Source organism: Coregonus clupeaformis, chromosome 13 (genome assembly GCF_020615455.1).
Source record: "Coregonus clupeaformis isolate EN_2021a chromosome 13, ASM2061545v1, whole genome shotgun sequence".
Classification (NCBI taxonomy): Eukaryota; Metazoa; Chordata; class Actinopteri; order Salmoniformes; family Salmonidae; genus Coregonus; species Coregonus clupeaformis.
This window is the reverse complement of record NC_059204.1, coordinates 55,429,422-55,445,534: the sequence shown is the minus strand read 5'-3', so window position 1 is coordinate 55,445,534 and position 16,113 is coordinate 55,429,422. Positions and strand designations below refer to the sequence as shown.

Sequence of the window (16,113 nt, the reverse complement as noted above, 5' to 3'; positions counted from 1 at the left end):
TAAGATTGGAGTATCTGTCCATAGGACCACTTTAAGCCGTACACTCCACAGAGCTGGGCTATATGGAAGAGTGGCCAGAAAACAAGCCATTGCTTAAAGAAAAAAATAAGCAAACACGTTTGGTGTTCGCCAAAAGGCATGTGGGAGACTCCCCAAACTTATGGAAGAAGGTACTCTGGTCAGATGAGACTAAAATTGAGCTTTTTGGCCATCAAGGAAAACGCTATGTCTGGCGCAAACCCAACACCTCTCATCACCCCGAGAACACCATCCCCACAGTGAAGCATGGTGGTGGCAGCATCATGCTGTGGGGATGTTTTTCATCGGCAGGGACTGGGAAATTGGTCAGAATTGAAGGAATGATGGATGGCGCTAAATACAGGGAAATTATTGAAGGAAACCTGTTTCAGTCTTCCAGAGATTTGAGACTGGGACAGAGGTTCACCTTCCAGCAGGACAATGACCCCAAGCATACTGCTAAAGCAACACTCGAGTGGTTTAAGGGGAAACATTTAAATGTCTTGGAATGGCCTAGTCAAAGCCCAGACCTCAATCCAATTGAGAAACTGTGGTATGACTTAAAGATTGCTGTACACCAGCGGAACCCATCCAACTTGAAGGAGCTGGAGCAGTTTTGCCTTGAAGAATGGGCGGGTGAATAGTTATGCACGCTCAAGTTTTCTGTTTTTCTATCTTATTTGTTGTTTGTTTCACAAGAAAAAATATTTTGCATCTTCAAAGTGGTAGGCATGTTGTGTAAATCAAATGATAAAAAAAAACCAAAAATCAGGTTGTAAGGCAACAAAATAGGAAAAATGCCAAGATTGGTGAATACTTTCGCAAGCCACTGTAACATCTGACATCGTCCTGTGGGCACCTACTGTATCTCCTGTTCATTTAAACTTCTTGGTATAACCAATATGGTAATAGCTTCAAACTGCCATATGACTATAGAACCTTCACCATATATACTAAACAGAAATATAAATGCAACATGCAACAATTTCAAAGATTGTACTGTGTTACAGTTCATATAAGGATTTCAGTCAATTGAAATAAATTCATTAGGCCCTAATATATGGATTTCACATACAGATATGCATCGTTTGGTCACAGATACCAGTATCTGGTGTTGCCACCATTTGCCCTCATGCAGTGCAACACATCTCTATCACATAGAGTTGATAAGGCTGTTGATTGTGGCCTGTGGAATGTTGTCCTACTCCTCTTCAATGGCTGTGCAAGTTGCTGGATATTGATGAGAACTGGAACACGCTGTCGTACACCTCGATCCAGAGCATCCTAAACATGTTCAGTGGGTGACATATCTGGTGTGTATGCAGGCCATGGAAGAACTGGGACATTTTCAGCTTCCAGGAATTGTTTACAGATCCTTGCGACATGGGGCCGTGCATTAACATGCTGAAACATAAGGGGATGGTGGTGGATGAACGGCACGACAATGGGCCTCAGGATTTCGTCATAGTATCTCTGTGCATTCAAATTGCCATCGATAAAATGCAATTGTGATAGTTGTCTGTTATACCTGCCTGCCTGCCCATACCATAACCCTACCACCACCATGGGGCACTCTGTTTACAATGTTGACATCAGCAAACCGCTTGCCCACACATCTCCATAAACGTGGTCTGTGGTTGTGAGGAAGGTTGGACGTACTGCCAAATTCTCTAAAACGATGTTGGAGATGGCTTATGGCAGAGAAATTAACATTAAATTATCTGGCAACAGCTCTGGTGAACATTCCTGCAGTCAGCATGCCAATTGTAGGCTCCCTCAAAACTTGAGACATCTGTGGCATTGTGTTGTGTGACAAAACTGCACATTTTACAGTGGCCTTTTTTGGTCCAGAACATGCTGTTTATCCGCTTTTTAATATGCCACACCTGTCAGGTGGATGGATTTTCTTGGCAAAGGAGAAATGCTCACTAACAAGGTGTAAACAAATTTGTGCACACAATTTGAGAGAAATAAGATTTTTGTGCGTATGGAACATTTCGGGATCTTTAATTTTAGCTCATGAAACATGTGACCAACACTTTACATCTTGCGTTTATATATTTTTTCTGTGTAATTTCTTATACCTAACCATTCCCTTAAAATCTACACAAGTGCCTTTTGGGTCTCTCCATTTAGGGCACCAACATCAACAATATCCCAAAACAATAACTCTTATTACTTACGCACCGTTTCCCTGTTTAACAATTTTTTATAAAATCACTAACTCCATGTCATCAATCGATCAAATGTATTCATAAACCCTTTTTACCTCAGCAGATGTCACAAATCGCTTATACAGAAACCCAGCCTTAAACCCCAAACAGCAAGCAATGCAGATGTAGAAACACGGTGGCTAGGAAAAATTCCTTAGCGTACGCTCAAACCGGTGTAATTAGAACACTTATTTGGAATGTCCAGTTATGATTGACGCAACAGTCAGCATTTGAGCTGTCCACGCTGTTTTTTCACAGAAACGTTTTGCACAAACACAGTCTTTACAACGTTATGTCCTTAATGTGAGCAGTTTAGTTTTCGATGCAATGTTCTGTGGATGTCTGAAGTAGCAACAGTATAACACAATTCTCATCCAAACCAGAAAATGTAGGCTACATTAGTCATAGTGCTAACCGAGGAAAGAGTGACCTAACACAAGCGGTCATATTTAGCTAACTCTTGGCTGACAGAAACCATATTATGAATTAGCTAGCAGAAATTACGATTTACTATTCATCACATCATGTGTGACCTCACCAGTGATCAAAATAATTGAGTAAAACACTTTCCAAAAAATCTAAAGTAATCCGACAATGGATAGTTTGTGCGCGCCACCATAATTGTTTTTTTTTCGTGTCAACCAAAGATAAGAGGTTACAAGAGGAGTTGGGTCTCTTTGCATCATTCACTTCCATCATTAAATTGCAGAAGTTTACTCGAAAGACGAGTGAACCATCCCTTCACCTCATTTTGTTATAACATCTTTGGTCTGACAGACTTTCACGTGACAACCTGAATGCATTGTGTGATGTCAACAAACATCGCGTCACACGTCAGTGGCAATTAGCTTAGCATTAGCTCATCATAATCAGTACAACCTTCAAAAAAGTATTTTACACACATTATATGTGTCCATTACAATCTATGCAAGAATCGGAATGCATGACATGTCACCAGTACTTGAAAACGTGAATACAACTGTACATACTTATGCTCCAGTACCAGTGAAAGGTTTGGACACACCTACTCTTTCAAGGGTTTTTCTTTATTTTTACTATTTTCTACATTGTAGAATAATAGTGAAGACATCAAAACTATGAAATACCACATATGGAATCATGTAGTAACCAAAAAAGTGTTAAACAAATCAAAATATATTTTATATTTGAGATTCTTCAAATAGCCACCCTGCCTTGATGACAGGTTTGCACACTCTTGGCATTCTCTCAACCAGCTTCAGCTGGAATGCTTTTCCAACAGTCTTGAAGGAGTTCCCACATATGCTGAGCACTTGTTGGCTGCTTTTCCTTCACTCTGCCATCTGACTCATCCCAAACCAGCTCAATTGGGTTGAGGTTTGGCGAATTGTGGTGGCCAGGTCATCTAATGCAGCACTCCATCACTCTCCTTCTTGGTAAAATAGCCCTTACGCAGCCTGGAGATGTGTTGGGTCATTGTCCTGTGAAAAACAAATGATAGTGCCACTAACCAAAACCAGAAGGGATGCCGTATCGCTGTAGAATGCTGTGGTAGACATGCTGGTTAAGTGTCCCTTGAATTCTAAATAAATCCCAGACAGTGTCACCAGCAAAGCACCCCCACACCATAACACCTCCTCCTCCATGCTTTACGGTGGGAAATACACATGTGGAGATCATCCGTTCACTCACAAAGATGCGGCAGTTGGAACCAAAAATCTCCAATTTGGACTCCAGACCAAAGGACAAATTTCCACCGGTCTAATGTCCATTGCTCATGTTTCTTGGCCCAAGCAGGTCTCTTCTTCTTATTGGTGTCCTTTAGTGGTGGTTTCTTTGCAGAAATTCGACCATGAAGGCCTGATTCACACAGTCCCCTCTGAACAGTTGATGTTGAGATGTGTCTGTTACTTGAACTCTGTGAAGCATTTATTTGGGCTGCAATTTCTGAGGCTGGTAACTCAAATGAACTTATCCCCTGCAGCAGAGTTAACTCTGGGTCTTCCATTCCTGTGGCGGTCCTCATGAGAGCCAGTTTCATCATAGCGCTTGATGGTTTTTATGACTGCACTTGAAGAAACTTTCAAAGTTCTTAACATTTTCCGGATTGACTGACCTTGATGTCTTAAAGTAATGATGGACTGTCGTTTTTCTTTGCTTATTTGAGATGTTCTTGCCATAATATGTACTGGGTATTTTACCAAATAGGGCTATCTTCTGTATACCCCCCTACCTTGTCACAACTAAGCCCAAACCAGATGGGGTGGCGTATTGCTGCAGAATGCTGTGGTAGCTATGCTGGTTAAGTGTGCCTTGAATTGTAAGTAAATCATAGACAGTGTCACCAGCAAAGCATCCCATACCATAACACCTCCTCCTCCATGCTTTACGGTGGGAAATACACATGCAGAGATCATCCGTTCACCCACACCGCGTATCACAAAGCCACGGCAGGCGGTCCTCATGAGAGCCAGTTTCATCATAGCGCTTGATGGTTTTTGTGACTGCACTTGAAGAAACTTTCAAAGTTCTTAACATTTTCCGGATTGACTGACCTTGATGTCTTAAAGTAATGATGGACTGTCGTTTTTCTTTGCTTATTTGAGATGTTCTTGCCATAATATGTACTGGGTATTTTACCAAATAGGGCTATCTTCTGTATACCCCCCTACCTTGTCACCACTAAGCCCAAACCAGATGGGGTGGCGTATTGCTGCAGAATGCTGTGGTAACTATGCTGGTTAAGTGTGCCTTGAATTGTAAGTAAATCATAGACAGTGTCACCAGCAAAGCATCCCATACCATATCACCTCCTCCTCCATGCTTTACGGTGGGAAATACACATGCAGAGATCATCCGTTCACCTACACCGCGTATCACAAAGCCACGGCAGGTGGAACCAAAAATCTCAAATAATGGACACATTTCCACCGGAAAATGTCCATTAATTGTGTTTCTTGGCCCAAGCAAGTCTCTTCTTATTATTGGTGTCCTTTAGTAGTGGTTTCTTTGCAGCAATTCGACCATCAAGGCCTGATTCACACAGTCCCCTCTGAACAGTTGATGTTGAGATGTGTCTGTTACTTGAACTCTGTGAAGCATTTATTTGGGCTGCAATTTCTGAGGCTGGTAACTCAAATGAACTTATCCCCTGCAGCAGAGTTAACTCTGGGTCTTCCATTCCTGTGGCGGTCCTCATGAGAGCCAGTTTCATCATAGCGCTTGATGGTTTTTGTGACTGCACTTGAAGAAACTTTCAAAGTTCTTAACATTTTCCGGATTGACTGACCTTGATGTCTTAAAGTAATGATGGACTGTCGTTTTTCTTTGCTTATTTGAGATGTTCTTGCCATAATATGTACTGGGTATTTTACCAAATAGGGCTATCTTCTGTATACCCCCCTACCTTGTCACAACACAACTGATTGTCTCAAACGCATTAAGAAGGAAATACATTTCACAAATGAACTTTTAAGAAGGCACACCTGTTCATTAAAATGCATTCCAGGTGACTACCTCATGAAGCTGATTGAGAGAATGCCAAGAGTGTGCAAAGCTGTCGTCAAGGCAATGGGTGGCTATTTGAAGAATCTAAATTCTAAAATATGTTTTGATTTGTTAAACACTTTTTTGCTTACTACATAATTCCATATGTGTTATTTAATAGTTTTTATGTCTGCAATATTGTTCTAGAATGTAGAAAATAGTAAAAATAAAGAAAAACCCTGGATTGAGTAGGTGTGTCCAAACTTTTGACAGGACTGACTTTGACAAGAGATTGCATGACGATTGGCTTAGCAACAGCGTGACGCAGCATGACCACATGAACACTGCTGGGTGGGGTGTTATACTTTCCTTCATTAATTGGATTCATATCTCCTTTCTATAATATCTCTGGTAACTGCACCATGCAATGCACCCTGGACTAAAGCTGACAAATAGGAAAAATTTGCTAAACCCTCCTTTAAATGGCTCATTCAAGAGAAGACATCCTCCAGAGTTATGACATTGTTCATTATTGAATTCTAGATTAAATCAGTAGTGCAGAAGATCCACGCTGTAGCGCGATTGAAATTCATAGGCAATGTTCCCACATTCGCAGAGACTGCATTTACGGTAAACGCTGCATATGTTGGCTCAATAGGTTACTACCTTTACATATCAACCACGCTACAGCGCTGATCTTCAGTGCTATGGATAACAATCTAAGCCCTGCTGATGTATTTAGACTAAACTTGAATTGTCTCCCATTTACATCAATTTATGTGAATATCAGATCTTGCAGTGTGCAGATCTTGCAGTGTGCAGATCTTAAGTCTGAATGCAGGCGTATTGTTCAATCATGTGGGGTATAGTTAATTGTAGATCTATATCAGATACTTTCAAATACCTGATGTGCACTTGATTTAATTTCACAGATACAATGGACCCAATGAAGGTCCTGGAAGTGCAAACTCAAAACTAAATGAAGCACACTTCAATAATTCTATGTGTATTTGACCCAGGTCTGGTACATGCAGAGAAGTGGTGTACTCTTAAATTGCCTTTTTATGTTCCACAGACGAAACTCCAATGAACAACTCACAACTAGGTAAGCCCTTCATATTTAGTTCCTGAGAATCTTCCCAAACTCTTCTTCCTTCTGATTCCCTTCCGAAACCGATATTAGCATTTTTCGCACTTCATGTCCAAATCATCTTAAAGCAACTTGATTTCGATACACAATACATTTTAGATACTTAAAGATGATTTGGACATGAAACGCGCATTTGGAAGTGGCCAGGTAAACAAAACAAAAGTATGGATTGCTGTCATACCTTGTCTATAGACTGCTTACAGGGTAAGGAAATCAATATTTGTAATTTGAGTGAACTATCCCTTTAACATTACAGCACAGAATGAAGTGTCAATAACATTGTAATAGTATGGTAATAAGTTGGGTTAAAGTATGTGTAAGCTTGTTCGGATTTCTGTTTAGCATCGCACATTAAAAGACACCAATAGGATTTTTACATTGTTGCAACTAGTCTTCCTTTAACTACTTTTGATGGAAGGAAATTATAAAGAAATACTGAAATAGCAATACACATAAATCAATGTCCCTGTTACTTTTCTTCTTAGATTTTAGCAGGCATTATCATTATTCTCATAATAATCAACTGCCCTATTGCTTTCATTGGTCTTTTTTGTTTGTTGTAGCGCAACTAAACAGCCCAGTGTTTCGGATGAACACGGTGACCAGCGCACTTGTCTCAGGCATCATCATCCTTGGTGTAATGAGCCTGTGTTTCTTCATCTTATCCCTTACCCTCCTCAAGGGCAAGAGGGCCCCACCGACCATCTTGTCGGGGGCTCGCAACCCAGCTTTCAACTAACCCCACCCAACTAATCCCAAGATCTTGCCTTCCCCCTCCCCATGAGGACACTACATAGAAGGAGAGAGAGGGACTCACATGTTCATTTATATGAATGTAAACTAACTGTATAATTCATGTTAGCATAGGTATAGTTGATATCTCGAGAATGTATATTTCTTTGTATGTATTGTACTTATCTTGTTTCAACCCAGTGACAGACCGGTTATTGTTAGGCGTTTAATTTGCAAAGTGGATTTGAGTTTAATTTAATACCTCAGCTGCACGGCATCCTATTGCAGGGTAAATGATAATTTACAAGAAACACATATAGTGTAGAATAAACTGGTCTAACACCAAATTCTTGTTTAGTTGGTATGTTACAGGGAGAAATGTAAACAGTGTCCGACCTCTAAACAACATTCTATGCAAGAATTAAAAAACTCAGAAAAGAGCATGAGGTTGAATTTCGTTAATTTCCTGAAAAGACTTAGACCATTATGTGTAAGGGTTGTAATGAATGAAAAGATAACAAAAAAATGTAATAGTTACATTTTATATCCATTATGTTATTAATATTGCTGATATGTACCAGAGTTAGTATAATGACTATAATACATTAATTGATAGGTCATTACTCATGAATGCTAGGTAAATGCTCTACCTAAATTAATGCAATCTTCAAATTGTTTTACTAGTTTAAATGACATTATGGATTGTCAGTAGGCTTTTTAGTCAAATGTGTATGAAGAGTTATTTTTACTAATTTCTACATTGTAGAATAATAATGAAGACATCAAAACTATGAAATACCTCATGTGGAATCATGTAGTAACCAAAAAAGTGTTAAACAAATCAAAATATATTTTATATTTGAGATTCTTCAAATAGCCACCTTTGCCTTGACGACAGATTTGCACACTCTTGACTTTATCTTAACCAGCTTCAGCTGGAATGCTTTTCCAACAGTCTTGAAGTTGTTCCCACATATACTGAGCACTTGTTGGCTGCTTTTCCTTCACTCTGCGGTCCGACTCATCCCAAACCATCTCAATTTGGTTGAGGTCGGGGGATTGTGGAGACCAGGTCATCTGATGCAGCACTCCATCACTCTCCTTCTTGGTAAAATAGCCCTTACACAGCCTGGAGGTGTGTTGGGTCATTGTCCTGTTGAAAAACAAATGATAGTCCCACTAAGCCCAAACCAGATGGGGTGGCAAGTGTCCCTTGAATTGTAAGTAAATCATAGACAGTGTCACCAGCAAAGCATCCCATACCATAACACCTCCTCCTCCATGCTTTACGGTGGGAAATACACATGCAGAGACCATCCGTTCACTCACACCGCGTATCACAAAGCCACGGCAGGTGGAACCAAAAATCTCAAATAATGGACACATTTCCACCGGAAAATGTCCATTAATTGTGTTTCTTGGCCCAAGCAAGTCTCTTCTTATTATTGGTGTCCTTTAGTAGTGGTTTCTTTGCAGCAATTCGACCATCAAGGCCTGATTCACATAGTCTCCTCTGAACAGTTGATGTTGAGATGTGTCTGTTACTTGAACTCTGTGAAGCATTTATTTGGGCTGCAATTTCTGAGGCTGGGAACTCTAATTAACTTATCCTCTGCTGCAGAGGTAACTCTGGGTCTTCCATTCCTGTGGTCAGTTTCATTATAGCGCTTGATGGTTTTTGTAACTGCACTTGAAGAAACTTTAAAAGTTCTTGACATTTTCCGTATTGACTGACCTTCATGTCTTAAAGTAATAATGAATTATCGTTTCTCTTTGCTTATTTGAGCTGTTCTTCTTGTTGTCACAACACAACTGATTGGCTCAAACGCATTAAGAAGGAAAGAAATTCCACAAATTAACTTTTAAGAAGGCACACCTGATAATTGAAATGCATTCCAGGTGATTACCTCATTAAGCTGGTTGAGAGAATTCCAAGAGTGTGCAAAGCTGTCATCAAGGCAAAGGGTGGCTATTTGAAGAATCTCAAATATAAAATATATTTGGATTAGTTTAACACTTTTTTGGTTACTACATGATTCAATATGTGTTATTTCATGGTTTTGATGTCTTCACTATTGTTCTACAATGTAGAAAATAGTAAAAATAAAAGAAAAACCCTTGAATGAGTAGGTGTACATTTTCAGAAATGTTGGTCATATTAGCTTTTATTGTTTAAAGAAATTATGAAAAGGATTGGTCTGTTTGTTCGAAATCTATAAAATAATGGTTCCATTTCAGAGAGACAAATAATCATGTTTTGTTGCAAAATGCTAAAAAAGTAACACAGCTAGGTTTTACGAAGTCAAATGTGACAAATTATACTTTTGTGACATCAACATATACAAACAATTATTCAATTAAGTAATATGAGATCTCTATGTAAAATATAAACATTTTAGTCATTTAGCAGACTCTCTTATCCAGAGCGACTTACAGTTAGTGCATTTATCTTATGGCTAGTTGAGAAACCACATATCACAGTCAAATATACAGTGAAGTATTCACACCCCTTCCCCTTTTCCACATTTTGTTACGTTACAGCCTTATTATAAAATGGATTAAATAAATATAAATCCTCAACAATCTACACGCAATACCCCATAATGACGAAGTGAAAACAGGTTTTTAGAAGTGTTTGCAAATGTATTAAAAATAAAAAACAGAAATACATTATTAAGATAGGTATTCAGACCCGTTGCTATGAGAATCGAAATTGAGCTCAGGTGTATCCTGTTTCCATTGATCATCCTTGAGATGTTTCTACAACTTGATTGGAGTCCACCTGTGGTATGATTTGGAAAGGCACACAACTGTCTATATATGGTCCCACAGTTGACAGTGCATGTCAGACCAAAAACCAAGCCATAAGGTTGATGGAATTATCCGTAGAGCTCTGAGACAGGATTGTGTTGAGGCAGAGATCTGGGGAAGGGTGCCAAAACATTTCTGCAGTATTGAAGGTCCCCAAGAACACAGTGGCCTCCATCATTCTTAAATGGAAGAAGTGTCTTACCACCAAGACTCTTCCTAGAGCTGACTGCCCGGCCAAACTGAGCAATCGGGAGAGAAGGGCCTTGGTCAGGGAGGTGACCAAGAACCCGATGGTCACTCTGACAGAGCTTCCGGAGTTCCTCTATGGAGATGGGAGAACCTTCCAGAAGGACAACCATCTCTGCAGCACTCCACCAATCAGGCCTTTATGGTAGAGTGGCCAGATGGAAGCCACTCCGGAGTAAAAGGCACATGACAGCCTGCTTGGAGTTTGCCAAAAGGCACCTAAAGGACTCTCAGACCATGAGAAATAATATTCTCTGGATTTTTTAAACCAAGATTGAACTCTTTGGCCTGAATTCCAAGCGTCACGTCTGGAGGAAACCTGGCACCATCTCTACGGTGAAGTATGGTGGTGGCAGCATCATGCTGTTGGGATGTTTTTCAACAGCAGGGACTGGGAGACTAGTTAGGATCAAGGCAAAGATGAACAGAGCAAAGTACAGAGAGATCCTTGATGAAAACCTGCTCCAGAGCGCTCAGGACCTCAGACTGGGGCGAAGGTTCACCTTCCAACAGGACAACAACCTTAAGCACACAGCCAAGACAACGCAGAAGTTGCTTTGGGACAAGTCTCTGAATGTCCTTGAGTGGCCCAGCCAGAGCCCAGACTTGGACCTGACCGAACATCTCTGGATAGACCTGAAAATAGCTGTGCAGCGACGCTCCCCATCCAACCTGACAGAACTTGAGAGGATCTGCAGAGAAGAATGGGAAAAACTCCCCAAATACAGGTGTGCCAAGCTTGTAGCGTCATACCCAAGAAGACTAAGAGGCTGTAATCCAAAGGTGCTTCAACAAAGTACTGAGTAAATTGTCTGAATACTTATGTAAATGTGACATTTCAGTTTTTAAATTCTGTGTAGATTGATGATGGGGAAAAAACAATTTAATCAAATTTAGAATAAGGCTGTAACGTAACAAAATGTGGAAAAAGTGAAGGGGTCTTAATACTTTCCGAATGCTCTGTAGGTTATTATCAATAAAACATCACATTAGAGTGCAGAATGTTTGATAGCTGATAGTTTTAAATTGCAAGCTACCGGTAGAAACATTGTACAGTTGGCTAAACATAGTGGTAAGTAGACCTAATTTACTTTTTTATCCAACAACATAGGCCTACCAAACAAAATTAGCTAGCATTATCCCCTTTTCAAAAATTGAGATAACATTATCCCCAAATCAGTCAATTGAAATAAATAAATAAATGTTGTTCACAGATACCTTAAAGAAAATGGGCCTCACAATCTTGTCACAGTATTTTTGTGCATTCAAATTGCCATTGATAAAATGCAATTGTGTTCCTTGTCCGTAGCTTATGCCTGCCCATACCATAACCCCACCGCCACCATGGGGCACTCTGTTGTCATGACTTGCCCTCATGGGTTGAGGATCAAACATGCCGGTTAGGCAAAGGTTTGAACACCCCCTTTCCTTGTTGGCCAGTTTTATGACTGGTCTTAAATACCTTGCAGACTTTCTCTTCCTTGCCATGAAGTATTGGGAGAAAGGACCCCTTTGTTAACAAAGGATGTCTTCCCGCCAAGACTCCAACATCCAAAAGTGGATAATGAAACAATATTCCTACTTAAAAGAATGTGGGAAATGGTTGGTGGGGTCTTAAAGAATAATCATGTCAAATTCGTTACTATGTTGTGATGTCATTAAAGACGGTGGAACAACATAACTGTATCTCTGGAGGGGGTACACTTCCCAGTTATGAGGTTTGCATCTAATTGTTGTATAAAACTAATGATTAAGTATAATAATACTTTTGTAAAGATAACAATGTGATTTTAGCATTCTAGATGAGATGATTGTTTTCCATATTGATTTGTTCTCAGTCAGTGGCCACACCCAGATGTGCACAAACATTATGGAACAACCCTTTTACCCCGAGTGCATAAAAAGCCAGGAAGCCCCACGGCTTAAAATGGTTGAAACTCTACAGACAATGCACTAGACCTTATCATCTTAGTCTGCAGCTGGCATGTATAGTTGTCTAGAGAACTTTCACTAAAGACACTAGTTGGAGAGGACAATCCCTATCAGACAACCGCCGTGATCCATTCTAAACACAACTACGACCAGAAACTCTACCAAGGACATTGGGATCTCCTACATCATCAACTCAACTATCGAGGACAGCTACACATAATCCGAATGAGCGTTTAGTGGGGTTTTAAGCTTTTGTATTTCCGTGTAGCGTAGTCTCCGCAACCACGATAATTTGAATCTCTGTCTGTCTCTTCCACTCTGACCCTCCTTCTACCCAAGCATTCATGCTATTGTTAGTCCAGTCCACTAGGGACCTGTTTTTATTGTAATACATTAGTAATCAATAACCTGTGTGTGTGTGTGTGTGTGTGTGTGTGTGTGTTTGTTAGTTTGTATTGTGTTATTATTTAGTTAGTTAGTAAATAAATAATTAAGCCAATTTGTGTATTGCTGATTCATCAATAAGGTTAGGGTTTTTGCAGGTTCAAGGATTATGTGACGCTCAGAATGAGACTGATAATAATAATAATAATAAGCCATTTAGCAGACGCTTTTATCCAAAGCGACTTACAGTCATGCGTGCATACATTTTCGTGTATGGGTGGTCCCGGGGATCGAACCCACTACTTTGGTGTTACGAGCGCCGTGCTCTACCAGCTGAGCTACAGAGGACCACGAAATAGGTAATTATTTAATAAGTGACTGTTATCAATATATAACATATATCTTCTAAGAGTTTAAATCGGGAGACGTTAAACAACTTCCTCCGTGGTGCCCCAAATTCCTAATGAGTTAATTGTTAGATGATTCATTTAATTGAGTGACAATTAAACATAGTTAGGTGATTCGATAAATAACAATCATACATTAAAGTAAGTCATGTCACAACATATTTGAGCCCACGTGTGAGGAATCTAAGATAGAATGAGGCCTTACTGTTGAATTCAGTCTATATGAATTGTGCAGCACATTACGTTATACACCCAGGTTACGTTATACACCAGTAGAGCCGTAGGCAGGATTTGCTGTTGAGGTGTGTGTGTTTCCATTTGAACAAGATACTAGAGGTTGCTTCCGGTGTTGTATATCTGACGAAAAGTCAGTGTGTAGATTTAATTACTGAATGCTACGAGCCAGGACATATTGGGCCGGTCGATTTAGGTATTCTCAGATATAGTCCCGTTGGGCCAAACAGGTACTATTTCTTCTGTCGCTTGCGTCTCAGGAGCGAGTTGACTCGGTCAGTATTAATTTCTAGAGCAAGGACATAGGGCCAGTAATGATAGAAATTTGGATAGATATATTAGTTGACCGGGCCGGAGTTATTATCTATCTGCCTATCACGCTTCGGTAGTGGGGGTAGGCCACAGGCGTATCTCTTATGTTACTGCGCGTTCCGGTAATATAGTGCTAGCAAAGAGAATGCAGAATGGGTTTGAATGTGAGACATCACTAGTAAACCCCTTCCTGTAGTGTATGGGATCCTGTTGTGTGCTTAAAACAAGAATAAGAAAGGTTAGCTGTGCACTAGATGCTAAGCTAACAAAGGGAGAGCAGCCATTTTGTTTTGCCTGTGTCACGTTGAAATCCCTGTCTGGGGCGACAGAAGTCCCGCCCTCTGTACTCCCGTTCGAAGAATCACAAGTAATTTTTTTGAAGAGCAATTTTTATATGCGAGGGTAAAATGTGTTCTTATAGTGTGTAACTATGAGCTACACTTATTATATCCAGCCAATCTCAACTGATTGGATATCGTTGTCTCATTCAATTTAATTTAAGTTAAATTGCCTAACATCCCTTTTCAGGTTCTTCCAACTAATGAGACATTTTAAACTTTGCCATATTAATCTAGATAAAGCAACGCTTTTCAGGTTAATTAAAGTTTAATTCCCAGATAGCCTATACAGGAATGATTAATCATTATTATTGAATAATCAATTATATTTGCTTTTGCAAGCTCATTGGAGCCAACCCCCACAGTACTGAACCAGTGTTGACGGAAGTCCCGCCTTCACGGGAATCCCACGTGGCTTCAGCCTTAAGGATAACTGACCCTGGTGGTAAATGTACCCTCACATTTGAACTACTGGTTACATTAATGATAATCCAGCCAATCTCAACGGACTGGATATCATTGTCTCATTCAATTTAATAAGTTAAATTGCCAAACTTACCTTTTCAGGTTGATCATTTGGATAAGATCCAAATTGATTTGGTTCAACAAGATGGCGTAGTAGTGCGGTCGTGTATTGTGATGTGTCCTCGTGTAAATAGCCAGTTTTTTAGTTTTTTGTCTTTTATTCGTATATATTTCTCTATCTCACTTTCCATCCTTTAACTAAATATACTTTCCTGCAAACCGCCTCACCCAATGTGGAACAGATTCTATTATTTCTTTATTTTTACCAAGAACCTACGACTGAAACTAGCCAGCTAGCCAGCTAACTAGCTACTTGCTATTAGCGGTCTTCACCACTGTCCGTGGCCTGCACTACCTACCAGCCAGCTCTAGCCTGAACAATTATCGGCCAGTCTGCACAGCGTGCTATCGACCCAGAGCATATCGGATTTTCTGCCGGAATCACTGGACCTTAACACCGGACCATCACAACTAGTTGGCTGCAACCGAATGGCTGTTGTGGCTAATATCCACTTCCCGATTTTTTTATTTTATTTCACCTTTATTTAACCAGGTAAGCCAGTTGAGAACAAGTTCTCATTTACAACTGCGACCTGGCCAAGATAAAGCAAAGCAGTGCGATAAAAACAACACAGAGTTACATATGGGGTAAAAAACATAAAGTCAAAAATACAACAGAAAATATATATACAGTGTGTGCAAATGTAGCAAGTTATGGAGGTAAGGCAATAAATAGGCTATAGTGCAAAATAATTACAATAGTATTAACACTGGAATGCTAGATGTGCAAGAGATTATGTGCAAATAGAGATACTGGGGTGCAAAAGAGCAAAATAAATAACAATATAGGGATGAGGTAGTTGGGTGGGCTAATTTCAGATGGGCTGTGTACAGGTGCAGTGATCGGTAAGGTGCTCTGACAACTGATGCTTAAAGTTAGTGAGGGAGATAAGAGTCTCCAGCTTCAGAGATTTTTGCAATTCGTTCCAGTCATTGGCAGCAGAGAACTGGAAGGAATGGCGGCCAAAGGAGGTGTTGGCTTTGGGAATGACCAGTGAGATATACCTGCTGGAGCGCAGACTACGGGTGGGTGCTGCTATGGTGACCAATGAGCTAAGATAAGGCGGGGATTTGCCTAGCAGTGATTTATAGATGGCCTGGAGCCAGTGGGTTTGACGACGAACATGTAGTGAGGACCAGCCAACAACAGCGTACAGGTCACATTGGTGGTTAGCGTATGGGGCTTTGGAGACAAAACGGATGGCACTGTGATAGACTACATCCAATTTGCTGAGTAGAGTGTTGGAGGCTATTTTGTAAATGACATCGCCGAAGTCAAGGATCGG

The 16,113-nt window shown here is 40.2% G+C and overlaps 1 protein-coding gene across 1 annotated transcript in view; it reads left to right on the top strand.

Annotated features, from left to right (window-relative positions):
* LOC121580290 (zona pellucida-like domain-containing protein 1) overlaps positions 1-8,000 on the top strand; it is a 92,787-nt gene extending 84,787 nt beyond the window's left edge. The window contains exons 10-11 of the mRNA XM_041895350.1: positions 6,772-6,801; positions 7,410-8,000. Of these exons, the coding sequence (XP_041751284.1) occupies positions 6,772-6,801; positions 7,410-7,585 (206 nt within the window). The 3' untranslated portion in view covers positions 7,586-8,000. The remainder of the gene's footprint in view (positions 1-6,771; positions 6,802-7,409) is intronic.
* The last annotated feature ends 8,113 nt before the right edge of the window (positions 8,001-16,113 follow it).